The following is a 17193-nucleotide window of genomic DNA, read 5'->3' as shown; positions in this document are numbered from 1 at the left end:
ATAAGTTGGAATTACAAAATGAGTTAAGCAAGGGAGAATTTATATATAGGAAAGGTAGGGTTTGTGTTGGCGTGAGCTGTCTAATTAGATAAATTAGAGAATTCTGCTTTAATGTAAATGCCATACTTCAAGGGTCATCCATGATCTTAGCCAAAAATGTGTATAGCCTAGAATAGGTTCCTAAAAATCCTCTCTTTGTATCTATATATGAGTGTACTGAACTCTAAGGCTCCGCTTGGGAGGAGAGAATGAAATGGAATGGAAAGGAATAAAAAGAATCATTTTAAAATATTCTTCTTTTCTCTTGTTTGAGAGTTTTAATGGAGAGAATAAAAAACTCGATCATTCCCTTATTTGGAAGTTTAAGTAGGAGGGAATGGAATGGGTAGGAGGGAACACTCATTTCTCTCTATTCCCTTAAAACCTCAAAATTTCATTCCCCCCGAAATTGGGAGGAATGGGAGGGAATATAATTAGATTTAATGATTTTTTTACTAAAACTCCCAAAATATCCCTATATATTCAATTCTTTATTTTAAAATAGGGGTCTAATAGTAATATTATCATAAAATGATTCCATTTCATTCCCTCCATGTTGCTTCCAAACAAGATTACTTACATTCCATTCATTTTCATTCATTTCCATTCATTTATTTTAAAACATCCAATCAAGGTTACTTAATTCCATTCTATTCTATTCTTTTCCATTCATTTTCCTTACTTAAATACATTCTATTATATTCCATTCATTTCCATTCCCTTATGATCATTCCATTTCCTTCCTTTATGAACTCCCAAGCGGAGCCTAAAGGAAATATACGAAAATAGAAAGACTTCCAAGTTGACATGGTATTAGAGCAAGTCCCTAAGACCTCTGCTCAAACCACCGTGTGACCAGAACAAATAAACCAAGAAAATTAAAACCCAGACAGGCTAGAATCCATGGCGGAATCCGGAGACCTAGCACAGCCTCTCATTCCCTAGACCAACTCCATCCTTAACGACCTGACAACAAAAATGACGGAGGTCTTGACTAGAGACTAGACCTCACCACAACCACTGCTTGCTGATTCTTCAACCTCTCCAATCGGTATCAAGTTGGAAGGATCCAACTATGCTTTGTGGTCCCAGGTTGTCGAGATGTATATCTCTAGCAAAGACAAGTTGGGATATATCAATGGAGATTCCCCTCAGCCTCCAGAAATCGATCCCTCGTTCAGGAGATGGCGAATCGAAAACGCCATTGTCAAGGGATGGTTGATCAATTCGATGGACCTTTCCTTGATTGCCAATTTTATCCGCTTCCCAACTATAAAATAGGTTTGGGATGTTGCTGCTACAACCTATTTTGATGGGACAGATACGTCTCAAGTCTATGATCTCCGGCATCGTGTTACTCGCATGTGGTAGGCTGGCAGATCCATTGAAAAATACTACAACGATCTTCAAAGGTTGTGGCGAGAAATCGATTTTCGTCGTCCTAACCCAATGGAGTGTGCTATTGACATACAAAAATACAACTCGATTCTATAGGAAGATCGGGTTTATACTTTCCTTGGTGGATTAGATGATAGACTAGATAAAACTCGGAGTGATGTGCTCCAATTAAAACCATTCCCTATAGTGGAAGGCCTACACTTTTGTCCATAGGGAAGATGTTAGGCAAACTGTGATGATATCGGGTGCAAATACTACTCCTCGAGCAGTTATGGCATCCAAAAGGATCAAGGAAAGTCATTACTAGACGCCACCAAAACTAGGGGTTCTTTCTCTAAGCAGCGGAAAGTCCAACTCATCATCCAAAACCAAAGCTTCATCTAATGGCATGAAGTGTACCCATTGTGGCAACTCCAAACATACCCGTGACACCTGCTTCAAACTACATGGGTACCAAGATTGGTGGAACGATTTTCAAGCACGAAAAAAACGTGAAGCCTCTACTACTGATGATCACACTGGGAGAGCTGCTGTGGTCACATGTGATCCTTCGTTACCCCTCATCTCTCAAGTAGAACCTCCACATGACCCAGTTATTTGTAGTAAGGCACTCCATATCTATACTCACAGTGGTAATGATGATTGGATTCTTGACTCTAGAGCTACAGACCACATGACATTTGACTTAAATGATTTCTCCCATACAACTCAGCCGTGTTGCGAATGATAATGGGGTTACTTATCCGGTTACAGGAGCTGGAACAGTGACTTTATCTCCTTCCCTTTCATTAGCTAATACATTACTTGTACCTTCTCTTTCAAATAGACTAATGTCTGTGAGTCAAGTTACTGTAGATCTTAATTGTGTGGTATTGATGTATTCTACCTTTTGCCTCCTTCAGGATATTCTCACCAAGGAGATAATTGGGCGTGGTACTAAGAGGGAGGGATTATACTACGTGGATGACTTTAGTTCAGGTAGAGCAAACCACATGCATCACACAATTAATAAAAATGAAAGACAGATTTGGTTATGGCACCATCGACTTGGGCATCTATCATTTGGGTATTTGAAGCACTTACTGCCTGATTTTTTTTTCCAATGTGACACACTTAAATTTTAAATGTGATACTTGTATATTAGCCAAAAGTCATAGGGCTTCTTATCCCCTGAGTATGAATAAAAGTGTGATTCCTTTTGATTTAGTCTATTCTGATGTATGGGGACATTCCCCAGTAACTACATCTTCTGGTCATTGTTAGTTTGTAATTTTTGTTGATGATTGCACAAGAATGACATGGCTTTACCTACTAAAACACAAAGATGAATTATTTGCTGTGTTTCAATCATTTCATACCATCGTTCAGACACAATTTTCTGCAAAAATTAAGATCCTTCATTTTGACAATGGAGGAGAAAATGTTAATCAGTAATTCCAGACATAGTTCAATAGTCATGGTATTCTCCATGAAACCTCATGTTCACAAACCCCATAACAGAATGGTACTGCTGAAAGGAAGAATTGGCATATCTTAGAAACTGCCCATACTTTATTGATCAATGCACATGTGCCGATTAGTTACTGGAGTGATGCTGTTGCCACAGCCATGCATTTACCGAACCGTATGCCCACAAAAGTCTTACAGTTTCAGACTCCACTAAAGGTGCTTTTCAATCATGTCTCATTACCTGTTGTTTTAATGATTCCTCCCTGAATTTTTTGGCTCTGTTGCTTTTGTTCACCTCCATAAGAATCAACAAACTAAGTTGGATCCATGCGTTGTCCGGTGTCTATTTTTGGGGTATGGAGTACACAAAAAGGGATATCAGTGCTACGATCCCATTGCCAAAAGAACCTACATTACCATGGATGTTACTTTCCTAGAATCTGACACCTTTTTTCCATCACCAGTATCCAATTCCCCTTTTCAGGGGGAGATCCATGGTGAAGAATGGAATTAGTTGGATGTTGAAGTGCTGGATGTTGGTGACAATCTAGCACATCCGAATGATGTGAACAACATGGTTGAACCTCCAAGAACTGAAGTTGAACCTGTACCTGAATCATTGGAAGATGTAAAATCTGAGGAATCCCTTCACTCTTTAGTACTCGACGACCCTCCTCCTGAGAATATTCTGAGGTAAGCTCTCCTACCACACCTTTACAAACTAATGCTATAGATACATCTGCGGGTTATGTTCTACCTTTCAGACACAATCAAGGTAAGCCACCAAATCAATACTCCCTAGACATAGAAGAATGGCAATCCAAGTATCCAATAGCCAATTATGTGTCTACTTAAAGACTATCTAAACCTTTCAAGGCTTTTGCACATACACTCTTCTTGTGTCAAATTTCGAGCAGTGTTGAAGAAGCTTTATCGGATCCAAAATGGGCTCAAGCTATAAAACAAGAATTGGAGGCGTTGCAGAAAAATAACACATGGGTATTAGGTGTACTGCCTGAAGGGAAGAAGACAGTGGGGTGCAAGTGGATTTTCTCCATTAAATATAAAGCAAATGGGTCTATTGATCGATACAAGGCGAGGTTAGTGGCAAAGGGTTATACACAAACATATGGTATAGATTATCAGGAAACTTTCTCACCTGTAGTCAAACTAAAAACTGTTAGAGTTTTGTTATCTCTTGCAACAAACTTAGATTGGCCACTGCACCAACTAGACGTGAAAAATGCCTTCCTCCATGGCAATCTTGAAGAGGAAATTTATATGGATATATGCTACCTCAGAGGCAAAGATCGCATGTAGGCTATAACGAGAATTGTATGGACTAAAGCAATCACCTTGAGCATGGTTTGGTAGGTTTAGTTCGGCAATGAGGAAATATGGCTTTCAACAAAGTAATTTTGATCATACACTCCTTTTAAAACATCAAGTGGGAAAAGTAACAGCTCTCATAGTCTATGTAGACGACATAATCATTACGGGGGATGACGTAGAAGAAATCTTCAGACTTCAAGAGTAATTGTCAACTGAGTTTGAGATGAAGAACTTGGGAAGGCTTAAGTATTTTTCGTGGATTGAAGTAGCAAGGTCGAAACAATGCATATTTCTTTCTTAAAGGAAATATATACTAGACTTGCTAGCAGAAGTAGGATTACTAGAGTGTAAACTTGCTGATATTCCAATTGTTCAAAATCATAAACTTGGAGAGTATGTAGACCAAGTGCCAGCGGACAAATAGAGGTATCAACGGTTAGTTGTTAAACTCATCTATTTATCTCATACTCGCCCAGATATTGCTTATGCTGTGAGAGTAATGAGTCAGTTTATGCACTACCCGAGTGAAGACCATATGGATGTTGTAATGCGGATCCTTCGTTATTTGAAGTCCTCTCCTGGGAAAGGACTTATGTTCTCAAAGAATGATCATTTGAATGTTAATGGCTACACAGATGCTGACTGGGCAGGGAACATCACGGACAAGAAATCTACATCAGGGTACTTTACTTTTGTGGGAGGTAATCTTGTTACATGGAGGAGCAAGAAACAAAACGTAGTTGCATTATCTAGTGTTGAAGCTGAATTTCGGGGAATGTTCAAGGGTATATGTGAACTTCTTTGGCTTAAAAAGCTGCTAGCTGAGATTGGCTTTGCTCCCAGCTCAGAAATGAACTTGTTCTGTGATAACAAGGCAGCCATTGATATCTCCCACAATCTGGTCCAACATGATCGCACTAAGCACGTTGAGGTGGATCGAAACTTCATCAAACAGAATCTTGAAGAAAAGATTATTCGGCTTCCATTTTTTCTATCAGAAGACCAGTTGGCAGATATACTCACAAAAGTAGTGTCTACAAGGAACTTCTACAACTCACTTGACAAGTTGGGCATAAGAGATATCTATGCACCAAATTGAGGGGGAGTGTTGGCGTACGTGAGTTGTCTAATTAGATAAATTAGAGAATCTTGCTTTAATGTAAATCCCATACTTCAAGGGTCATCCATGATCTTAGCCAAAAATGTGTATAGCCTAAAATAGGTTCCTAAAAATCCTCTCTTTGTATCTATATATAAGTGTATGAACTCTAAAGGAAATATACGGAAATAGAAAAACTTCCAAGTTGACAGTTTGTATTTTGAAGGAAAGCCAAGCTTGATTGGCAAGTTAAAAATTTATTGATTCTATTAAATTGACTTGATACAAATCAATTTCCGTATCATTCATATATATATATATATATATATATATATATAATCAATCAAATATTAACTTCGCCAATCATAGGAAAGGTAGGGTTTGTATTTTGAAGGAAAGCCAAGCGGGATTGGCAAGTAAAAAATTTATTGATTCTATTAAAAAGTTGACTTGATACAAATCAATTCATGTATCATTCACACACACACACACACACACATATATATATATATTTTATATAAAATCAATCAAATATTAACTTCGCCAATCATGCTTCCATTGCCTTTCTTGTAAACAATCCCTTATTAATTTGGCTATTTCAATTTACATTTTCAACTCAATTTATATATACACACACTGAAACTTTTTAATAGAATCAATAAATTTTTAACTTGCCAATCACGCTTGGCTTTCCTTCAAAATACAAAAACCCTACCTTTCCTATAAATTCTCCCTTGCTTAACTTATTTGGTAATTCCAACTTATATTTTTAATATATATGTAAATTGAGTTGAAAATGTAAATTGAAATAGCCAAATTATAAGGGATTGTTTACAAGAAAGGCAATGGAAGCATGATTGGCGAAGTTAATATTTGATTGATTTTATATAAAATATATATATATATGTGTGTGTGTGTGTGTGTGTGTGAATGATACATGAATTGATTTGTATCAAGTCAACTTTTTAATAGAATCAATAAATTTTTTACTTGCCAATCCCGCTTGGCTTTCCTTCAAAATACAAACCCTACCTTTCCTATGATTGGCGAAGTTAATATTTGATTGATTATATATATATATATATATATATATGAATGATACGGAAATTGATTTGTATCAAGTCAATTTAATAGAATCAATAAATTTTTAACTTGCCAATCAAGCTTGGCTTTCCTTCAAAATACAAACTGTCAACTTGGAAGTTTTTCTATTTCCGTATATTTCCTTTAGAGTTCATACACTTATATATAGATACAAAGAGAGGATTTTTAGGAACCTATTTTAGGCTATACACATTTTTGGCTAAGATCATGGATGACCCTTGAAGTATGGGATTTACATTAAAGCAAGATTCTCTAATTTATCTAATTAGACAACTCACGTACGCCAACACTCCCCCTCAATTTGGTGCATAGATATCTCTTATGCCCAACTTGTCAAGTGAGTTGTAGAAGTTCCTTGTAGACACTACTTTTGTGAGTATATCTGCCAACTGGTCTTCTGATAGAAAAAATGGAAGCCGAATAATCTTTTCTTCAAGATTCTGTTTGATGAAGTTTCGATCCACCTCAACGTGCTTAGTGCGATCATGTTGGACCAGATTGTGGGAGATATCAATGGCTGCCTTGTTATCACAGAACAAGTTCATTTCTGAGCTGGGAGCAAAGCCAATCTCAGCTAGCAGCTTTTTAAGCCAAAGAAGTTCACATATACCCTTGAACATTCCCCGAAATTCAGCTTCAACACTAGATAATGCAACTACGTTTTGTTTCTTGCTCCTCCATGTAACAAGATTACCTCCCACAAAAGTAAAGTACCCTGATGTAGATTTCTTGTCCGTGATGTTCCCTGCCCAGTCAGCATCTGTGTAGCCATTAACATTCAAATGATCATTCTTTGAGAACATAAGTCCTTTCCCAGGAGAGGACTTCAAATAACGAAGGATCCGCATTACAACATCCATATGGTCTTCACTCGGGTAGTGCATAAACTGACTCATTACTCTCACAGCATAAGCAATATCTGGGCGAGTATGAGATAAATAGATGAGTTTAACAACTAACCGTTGATACCTCTATTTGTCCGCTGGCACTTGGTCTACATACTCTCCAAGTTTATGATTTTGAACAATTGGAATATCAGCAAGTTTACACTCTAGTAATCCTACTTCTGCTAGCAAGTCTAGTATATATTTCCTTTAAGAAAGAAATATGCATTGTTTCGACCTTGCTACTTCAATCCACGAAAAATACTTAAGCCTTCCCAAGTTCTTCATCTCAAACTCAGTTGACAATTACTCTTGAAGTCTGAAGATTTCTTCTACGTCATCCCCCGTAATGATTATGTCGTCTACATAGACTATGAGAGCTGTTACTTTTCCCACTTGATGTTTTAAAAGGAGTGTATGATCAAAATTACTTTGTTGAAAGCCATATTTCCTCATTGCCGAACTAAACCTACCAAACCATGCTCAAGGTGATTGCTTTAGTCCATACAATTCTCGTTATAGCCTACATGCGATCTTTGCCTCTGAGGTAGCATATATCCATATAAATTTCCTCTTCAAGATTGCCATGGAGGAAGGCATTTTTCACGTCTAGTTGGTGCAGTGGCCAATCTAAGTTTGTTGCAAGAGATAACAAAACTCTAACAGTTTTTAGTTTGACTACAGGTGAGAAAGTTTCCTGATAATCTATACCATATGTTTGTGTATAACCCTTTGCCACTAACCTCGCCTTGTATCGATCAATAGACCCATTTGCTTTATATTTAATGGAGAAAATCCACTTGCACCCCACTGTCTTCTTCCCTTCAGGCAGTACACCTAATACCCATGTGTTATTTTTCTGCAACGCCTCCAATTCTTGTTTTATAGCTTGAGCCCATTTTGGATCCGATAAAACTTCTTCAACACTGCTCGAAATTTGACACAAGAAGAGTGTATGTGCAAAAGCCTTGAAAGGTTTAGATAGTCTTTAAGTAGACACATAATTGGCTATTGGATACTTGGATTGCCATTCTTCTATGTCTAGGGAGTATTGATTTGGTGGCTTACCTTGATTGTGTCTGAAAGGTAGAACATAACCCGCAGATGTATCTATAGCATTAGTTTGTAAAGGTGTGGTAGGAGAGCTTACCTCAGAATATTCTCAGGAGGAGGGTCGTCGAGTACTAAAGAGTGAAGGGATTCCTCAGATTTTACATCTTCCAATGATTCAGGTACAGGTTCAACTTCAGTTCTTGGAGGTTCAACCATGTTGTTCACATCATTCGGATGTGCTAGATTGTCACCAACATCCAGCACTTCAACATCCAACTAATTCCATTCTTCACCATGGATCTCCCCCTGAAAAGGGGAATTGGATACTGGTGATGGAAAAAAGGTGTCAGATTCTAGGAAAGTAACATCCATGGTAATGTAGGTTCTTTTGGCAATGGGATCGTAGCACTGATATCCCTTTTTGTGTACTCCATACCCCAAAAATAGACACCGGACAACGCATGGATCCAACTTAGTTTGTTGATTCTTATGGAGGTGAACAAAAGCAACAGAGCCAAAAAATTCGGGGAGGAATCATTAAAACAACAGGTAATGAGACATGATTGAAAAGCACCTTTAGTGGAGTCTGAAACTGTAAGACTTTTGTGGGCATACGGTTCGGTAAATGCATGGCTGTGGCAACAGCATCACTCCAGTAACTAATCGGCACATGTGCATTGATCAATAAAGTATGGGCAGTTTCTAAGATATGCCAATTCTTCCTTTCAGCAGTACCATTCTGTTATGGGGTTTGTGAACATGAGGTTTCATGGAGAATACCATGACTATTGAACTATGTCTGGAATTACTGATTAACATTTTCTCCTCCATTGTCAAAATGAAGGATCTTAATTTTTGCAGAAAATTGTGTCTGAACGATGGTATGAAATGATTGAAACACAGCAAATAATTCATCTTTGTGTTTTAGTAGGTAAAGCCATGTCATTCTTGTGCAATCATCAACAAAAATTACAAACTAACAATGACCAGAAGATGTAGTTACTGGGGAATGTCCCCATACATCAGAATAGACTAAATCAAAAGGAATCACACTTTTATTCATACTCAGGGGATAAGAAGCCCTATGACTTTTGGCTAATATACAAGTATCACATTTAAAATTTAAGTGTGTCACATTGGAAAAAAAAATCAGGCAGTAAGTGCTTCAAATACCCAAATGATAGATGCCCAAGTCGATGGTGCCATAACCAAATCTGTCTTTCATTTTTATTAATTGTGTGATGCATGTGGTTTGCTCTACCTGAACTAAAGTCATCCACGTAGTATAATCCCTCCCTCTTAGTACCACGCCCAATTATCTCCTTGGTGAGAATATCCTGAAGGAGGCAAAAGGTAGAATACATCAATACCACACAATTAAGATCTACAGTAACTTGACTCACAGACATTAGTCTATTTGAAAGAGAAGGTACAAGTAATGTATTAGCTAATGAAAGGGAAGGAGATAAAGTCACTGTTCCAGCTCCTGTAACCGGATAAGTAACCCCATTATCATTCGCAACACGGCTGAGTTGTATGGGAGAAATCATTTAAGTCAAATGTCATGTGGTCTGTAGCTCTAGAGTCAAGAATCCAATCATCATTACCACTGTGAGTATAGATATGGAGTGCCTTACTACAAATAACTGGGTCATGTGGAGGTTCTACTTGAGAGATGAGGGGTAACGAAGGATCACATGTGACCACAGCAGCTCTCCCAGTGTGATCATCAGTAGTAGAGGCTTCACGTTTTTTTCGTGCTTGAAAATCGTTCCACCAATCTTGGTACCCATGTAGTTTGAAGCAGGTGTCACGGGTATGTTTGGAGTTGCCACAATGGGTACACTTCATGCCATTAGATGAAGCTTTGGTTTTGGATGATGAGTTGGACTTTCCGCTGCTTAGAGAAAGAACCCCTAGTTTTGGTGGCGTCTAGTAATGACTTTCCTTGATCCTTTTGGATGCCATAACTGCTCGAGGAGTAGTATCTGCACCCGATATCATCACAGTTTGCCTAACATCTTCCCTATGGACAAAAGTGTAGGCCTTCCACTATAGGGAATGGTTTTAATTGGAGCACATCACTCCGAGTTTTATCTAGTCTATCATCTAATCCACCAAGGAAAGTATAAACCCGATCTTCCTATAGAATCGAGTTGTATTTTTGTATGTCAATAGCACACTCCATTGGGTTAGGACGACGAAAATCGATTTCTCGCCACAACCTTTGAAGATCGTTGTAGTATTTTTCAATGGATCTGCCAGCCTACCACATGCGAGTAACACGATGCCGGAGATCATAGACTTGAGACGTATCTGTCCCATCAAAATAGGTTGTAGCAGCAACATCCCAAACCTATTTTATAGTTGGGAAGCGGATAAAATTGGCAATCAAGGAAAGGTCCATCGAATTGATCAACCATCCCTTGACAATGGCGTTTTCGATTCGCCATCTCCTGAACGAGGGATCGATTTCTGGAGGCTGAGGGGAATCTCCATTGATATATCCCAACTTGTCTTTGCTAGAGATATACATCTCGACAACCTGGGACCACAAAGCATAGTTGGATCCTTCCAACTTGATACCGATTGGAGAGGTTGAAGAATCAGCAAGCAGTGGTTGTGGTGAGGTCTAGTCTCTAGTCAAGACCTCCGTCATTTTTGTTGTCAGGTCGTTAAGGATGGAGTTGGTCTAGGGAATGAGAGGCTGTGCTAGGTCTCCGGATTCCGCCATGGATTCTAGCCTGTCTGGGTTTTAATTTTCTTGGTTTATTTGTTCTGGTCACACGGTGGTTTGAGCAGAGGTCTTAGGGACTTGCTCTAATACCATGTCAACTTGGAAGTCTTTCTATTTTCGTATATTTCCTTTAGGCTCCGCTTGGGAGTTCATAAAGGAAGGAAATGGAATGATCATAAGGGAATGGAAATGAATGGAATATAATAGAATGTATTTAAGTAAGGAAAATGAATGGAAAAGAATAGAATAGAATGGAATTAAGTAACCTTGATTGGATGTTTTAAAATAAATGAATGGAAATGAATGAAAATGAATGGAATGTAAGTAATCTTGTTTGGAAGCAACATGGAGGGAATGAAATGGAATCATTTTATGATAATATTACTATTAGACCCCTATTTTAAAATAAAGAATTGAATATATAGGGATATTTTGGGAGTTTTAGTAAAAAAATCATTAAATCTAATTATATTCCCTCCCATTCCTCCCAATTTCGGGGGGAATGAAATTTTGAGGTTTTAAGGGAATAGAGAGAAATGAGTGTTCCCTCCTACCCATTCCATTCCCTCCTACTTAAACTTCCAAATAAGGGAATGATCGAGTTTTTTATTCTCTCCATTAAAACTCTCAAACAAGAGAAAAGAAGAATATTTTAAAATGATTCTTTTTATTCCTTTCCATTCCATTTCATTCTCTCCTCCCAAGCGGAGCCTTAGAGTTCAGTACACTCATATATAGATACAAAGAGAGGATTTTTAGGAACCTATTCTAGGCTATACACATTTTTGGCTAAGATCATGGATGACCCTTGAAGTATGGCATTTACATTAAAGCAGAATTCTCTAATTTATCTAATTAGACAGCTCACGCCAACACAAACCCTACCTTTCCTATATATAAATTCTCCCTTGCTTAACTCATTTTGTAATTCCAACTTATATTTTTAACTCAAAAGCAGAGGTTCAATGGCTGGCGAAGCTCTCATCATCCTTCTTCTCTTATTCATTACAGGTAACTGATTGATACGCCCTTCTCTTTTCTTTTGCTGCATGATAGTATATCACAAAAATATCACAGATATGTGCAAATTTTAATGCACCTTAATATTGATATTTATGAGGATGAGGACAAGCAAAGAAGCTAGAGGTATAAGTTAACATGTGAATTAATATTGTTTCCATTATGAACCTTAAACGTGAGAATGACAATATATTGACTTTTATCAAGATCTCACTGTCTAAGTGGTTTAGGCAAACTGGCAAAGTGATATCAACTTATCACGGATAAAGTTCTTGAACGTATCAAGCTCAATAATCCTTAAGCCTATGTTTTATGTTATTGACTAATAGTGTGGTAGTTAAAGTAGGGGGTGAGGGTTTAATGTCACACATATTCCATGCACATTATTTATTTCTCGTTTTAATTGTGGATATCAATAAGAGATGTGTACATCATACATGAAAGTTGAAACAATATTTTTCAAAAGTAATATTTACTGTCTAAGTTTGAAACAATATTTTTCAGGTGGACAGTCTACGGTGACCTTCAACTACGAGAACCGATGCACTGAGTCTATATGGCTCGGTGCCACCCCATCAATTGGTGATAGTGATCCTGAGTTCCCTTCAGGAACTTCAAAAACACTCCAAATGCCTGATCAATGGAAGGGTTTCATTTGGGGGAGGACCAAGTGCAGCCTCAATGCCACAAATTATTTTTCATGTGAAACTGGAGATTGTGGTGGCAACAAAATTTGCCAATGGCCAGTACCCAAGTCCCCAGTGACCATACTTAATTTCACTATTAACCAACCAGTACAAACCAATCCCCTTGTGGTCTCCTATGAACTGAACTTGAACCATGGGCATACCGTGCCGGTCCGGATCCGACCCGTTGGTGGGTCTCTAGTTGGTGGTGGTACTGGACCATGCCCTGTGGTGGATTGTGCTAAAGATTTTAGTAATGTGTGCCCACCTAACTTAGTGGTCAAGGGCAAGGATGGTCGCTATGTTGGTTGTCTTAGTGCTTGTGATGCTTTAAAGGATCCAAAACATTGTTGCTTTGGAAATTTTGCTAGTCCTCAGACTTGCCAGCCTAATGAGTACTCAAGTATCTTCAAGAAAGCATGTGGTCTAGCCCACACTTATCCCGGTGATAAACAACCTCCAATTTATAGCTGCAGTGGAGCAACGAGTTTCAGTATCACCTTTTGTCCCGCATAAATTAGCCGTGTTTGGTTTTTTTTTTTTTTTTTGGTGTGTGGGGGGGGGGGGGGTGTTGGGGGGCTCTTTTGATAGAATAGAACAATGCGGCTGTTTTGTATCTTTAGTCTTGACAAAATAAAAATTCTTGAAAAGGAATATTGGGTAGATTCAAATGTTACAATGGTGTGAATAGTGCAATTTCTATACTTCTAATGAGATGAATGATGTCATACTCATGTGAATGAATATGCTAGGTCAAAGAAAATGCTAGGTCAAATGCATGTGTATGAGTGTATCCCAAAATGAATACTCAATTGACAATATTTTAACCATACATCTAGGGTTTCGCAATTTGAAAGCACCACTTGATTATTTAAGGATTAAATCAAGAAAACCACAATTTAATAAATTACCTTATTATTGAAATGAAATTTGAATTACATTGTCTTAAGAGTCAAAGTATTGTAATTTTTTTGTAAGACAATGTAAGCAACTTCCCCAGAATGTGATTCACGCATTATGGCTTCCGGCTGTATGGGACTTTGATCCAACTTCGAGTTTTCGCCAAGTTAACCACTTCTCCAAGTTTTAAGATTTGGTACACCACTTTAATTGAGGAAAAAAAAGGATCTGGATGTTTTTGCAATTGGTTCTTTAGAAATAGCTAGACTTCGGGTAGAAGACAAATCCTTTCCTATTAATGATGTGATCCCAATGGCCAAGCAAATCCTCTCTGATTTTATTTGGGCCATCCCAGATTCCCAGTAAAACGTTCTCCTCCCACTACCTTAAATCCAGATCGGTTTGTTGGTCTTCTTCGATAAACCCTTTAGTCAAAGTTTTTTTTTTTTTTTTTTTTGATAGAAAGTCAAAGTTAATTTTGATGGTTCAGTGTTTAAGGAGTCGAGAAGCATGGATTAGGGTGGTTGTTCGAAATTCTCAGGACTTGGTTTCGGCGTCTATGAAAGAGAAAATACCTTTACCCCACTTGGTTGCTAATGTAGAATCCATGGCAGCAGTGAGGGCTTTTAAGTTTTGCTCAAGACCTTAGTCTTTCGTCCATTATTTTTGAGGGTGAATCCGAAGTTGTAAGGACCGGATTTGAGTTTCTAACCCAAATGATGGATGGACCTAGGTCCAAAAAACCCAAAACAATGAATTTGTAGAGAGTGGATTAAAAAATTGGGTTAAAATGAGTTGGATCACGAATGAAGTGGGCTTAGTTGACAAGAACAAATAAACGGATTGAATTAAACTAGAGAAAATTGTCCTTGGCGCAGTCCGAGGAGACCAATTCTTATATATTCCTTACAAGTTTAATTACAGAGTTAGTTCTTGATTGCTACAGTGTTTCTCTTGTCATTTTTCGATCCCCTATCCATGGAGGATCTCTCACATTATATAGTTCCCTTCGGACCATCTTGATTCTACACTTATTGATAATTCAAGCTACTACTCGAGTGCTTGTCCCATCTGACACAGGCCTTTTGTGGTTTTTTTTTTTTTTTGGCAATATTTATGAACAAATTAACTTTAGTTCTTAAAAAAATAAAAAATTAATTATTTCTGAATATACCTTTAATTTATGCATATTCTTGGATTCTGATAGGAAATGGTTAAATTATATTTAATGCTTTATTAATGTTAAATAATATATTTAGGAAAAAAAAATTAACTGATGTCTTAAGATATTGGTTTAAGAAATATTTTTTAAAAAAAATTTATGATAAAAGAATAAAGTTAAACTATACATATATTCAAAAAACCACACATTGCGGTTGTGAGTATTTGAAAAATGTGCTTGCAAGTCAAGAAAATATAATCAACGCACATGAAAGCCTGAAAATAGAGTCAAGAAATTTGAAATAATCAATCACGTAGATATTGACTGGTAACCCATAATGAAAGTTTGACTGATTACTGATCATCAATCTTGTGAAAAAATATGCATTACAACTCATAATTGAGCATTTAATAGAGTCAAGAAATTATTATCATGCCAATTATCAACTTATTAATAAATTATGGGTCATACTAATGGTTGCTCTTAGAACAATGGTTAACAATTTATTTTAGAAAAGTTTTAACTCCACTTTTCTAAAAAATGAAAAAAACTGTCAAAATATTAATTGTTTTTTTTTCTCCCATAAAAAATTTCTTTAAATGGATTATTAATTATTACCTTAAGGGCATCCGTTAGCATTTCTCATAAATTATTACCTTTTCTACTGAGTATCTTAGATGTGATAGTTGCTCCACAAGCATACCTTCTTATAAGTTGAGGGGAGCAAGGTCAGAATTCAAGTTTTTAGAAAGGATTTTCACATACATGTATTTCTCTCTATTTAAAATAAAAAAAAAAACAAAAGAAATTATTAACTTTTATAAAAGGAAAATAGATTCATAGAATCAAAAAAATATTAACGTGCTAATTGCTACCTTCCAAATACAGTCCCTACCTTTGTAATAAACACTCCAAACTTTTTATTTTTTTATTTTATAAGACTTCAAACTTATTTTTTTAATTGGTTATTCCAATTTACATATTTTAACTGAAAAACTAAGTTTCAATGGCGGGCGAAGCTCTCATCATCCTTCTTCTCTTGTACCTTAATATTCATAATCATGAGGAGAAATTGTACTTGAAATTGTAGTATTTATACGCCCTTCTCTTTTCTCTAGCTAAAACGAATTTATAAAATGGCACTGTATTACACAAAAAATATCACAAGAAATTGTAATTGTCAACGTGCCTTAATATTGATAATCATGAGGAGAAGCAAGGAGCTGAATTCAATCTTACTCTTGCAATGCTAATCATTCTTGTTATCTCAACTAAGAGTATTGATTCTCTCGCACTTTTTATAGTATATCGTTTGAACATATTATCCACTTCTCTTTTTAAATGTAAAATTGCACATGAAATCGTGGACATTATGTGTATAGAACATACATCAACAAGAGAGAACAAATGCAGTTTAATTAAATAATTAACATAATTTTATTTTGTTTTATCATTTTTTTCAGGTGGGCAATCTGGGGTAATCTTCAACTACGAGAACAAATGCAATGACCCTTTATGGTTAGGTGCAAGCCAGTCAATTGGTGATTCTGATCTTCAACAAGATCCGGGGAACTTTGTACATATTCTGATGAATGGCAAGGTAGCATTTGGCCTAGGAACAAGTGCACCAGCAATGAGTCATTCTATTTTTCATGTGAAACTGGAGACTGGATTAGGCACAATGAGTTGTCAATCTCCACCACCCGCACTTACCCAGTGACCTTACTCAATTTCAATATAAACCAATCTGTGGTGTCCTATGAAGTGAGCTTGAACCGTGGGCATAATAATGTGGCAGTCCGGATCGAACCCATTGGTGGGACTCTAGTCAATGGGTCTAGGCCATTTCCTATTGTGAATTATGTTCAAGATATAAGCAATGTGCATCCATACAATTAAGTTTACTGGCCACAAATATGGATGGCAATATATATGTTGGTTGTTATAGTGCATGTGATGCGTTAAAGGATCCAAAATATTGTTGCACTGGGGATTATAGTAGTCCACAGGCTTGCCAGCCTGATGACTAATGAGTACTTAACTAGCTTTAAGAAAATATGCAATCTTGCCCATACCTCTCCAGGTGATAACCAACCTCCAATTTATAGTTTCAGTGGGGCAGAGAGTTACAATATGACCTTTTGTCCCTCATAAATTTGCCTTGTCATTACGATGATAAAGTTAATGATTTCTGGATAAGTTGATAATTGGCAAGATAACTTGTACTTGTGGTATGATTCAAAAATTGATTTGTACCAACATGGAAGCCAATTTAATAAACTCACCAATTTATTAACTTACCCATCATTCTTTTATACAAGATAAAAATT

General features: G+C 36.9%; 1 protein-coding gene and 1 pseudogene across 1 annotated transcript; both read left to right on the top strand.

Moving 5' to 3' along the window:
* The first annotated feature begins 12034 nt into the window (after nt 1–12034).
* On the top strand, nt 12035–13317 carry LOC115952675 (thaumatin-like protein 1). The gene is made up of 2 exons (XM_031069870.1): nt 12035–12106; nt 12620–13317. The coding sequence occupies exons 1-2, from the start codon at nt 12061–12063 to the stop codon at nt 13315–13317; spliced, it is 744 nt and encodes a 247-aa protein (XP_030925730.1). The 5' UTR covers nt 12035–12060.
* A 2552-nt stretch (nt 13318–15869) lies between these two features.
* Nucleotides 15870–17017, top strand: LOC115952939 (annotated as a pseudogene).
* The last annotated feature ends 176 nt before the right edge of the window (nt 17018–17193 follow it).

This window comes from Quercus lobata, chromosome 7 (assembly GCF_001633185.2).
Source record: "Quercus lobata isolate SW786 chromosome 7, ValleyOak3.0 Primary Assembly, whole genome shotgun sequence".
NCBI lineage: Eukaryota > Viridiplantae > Streptophyta > Magnoliopsida > Fagales > Fagaceae > Quercus > Quercus lobata.
The sequence above is the reverse complement of the archived record's forward strand: the minus strand, read 5'-3'. Positions and strand labels throughout refer to the sequence as shown.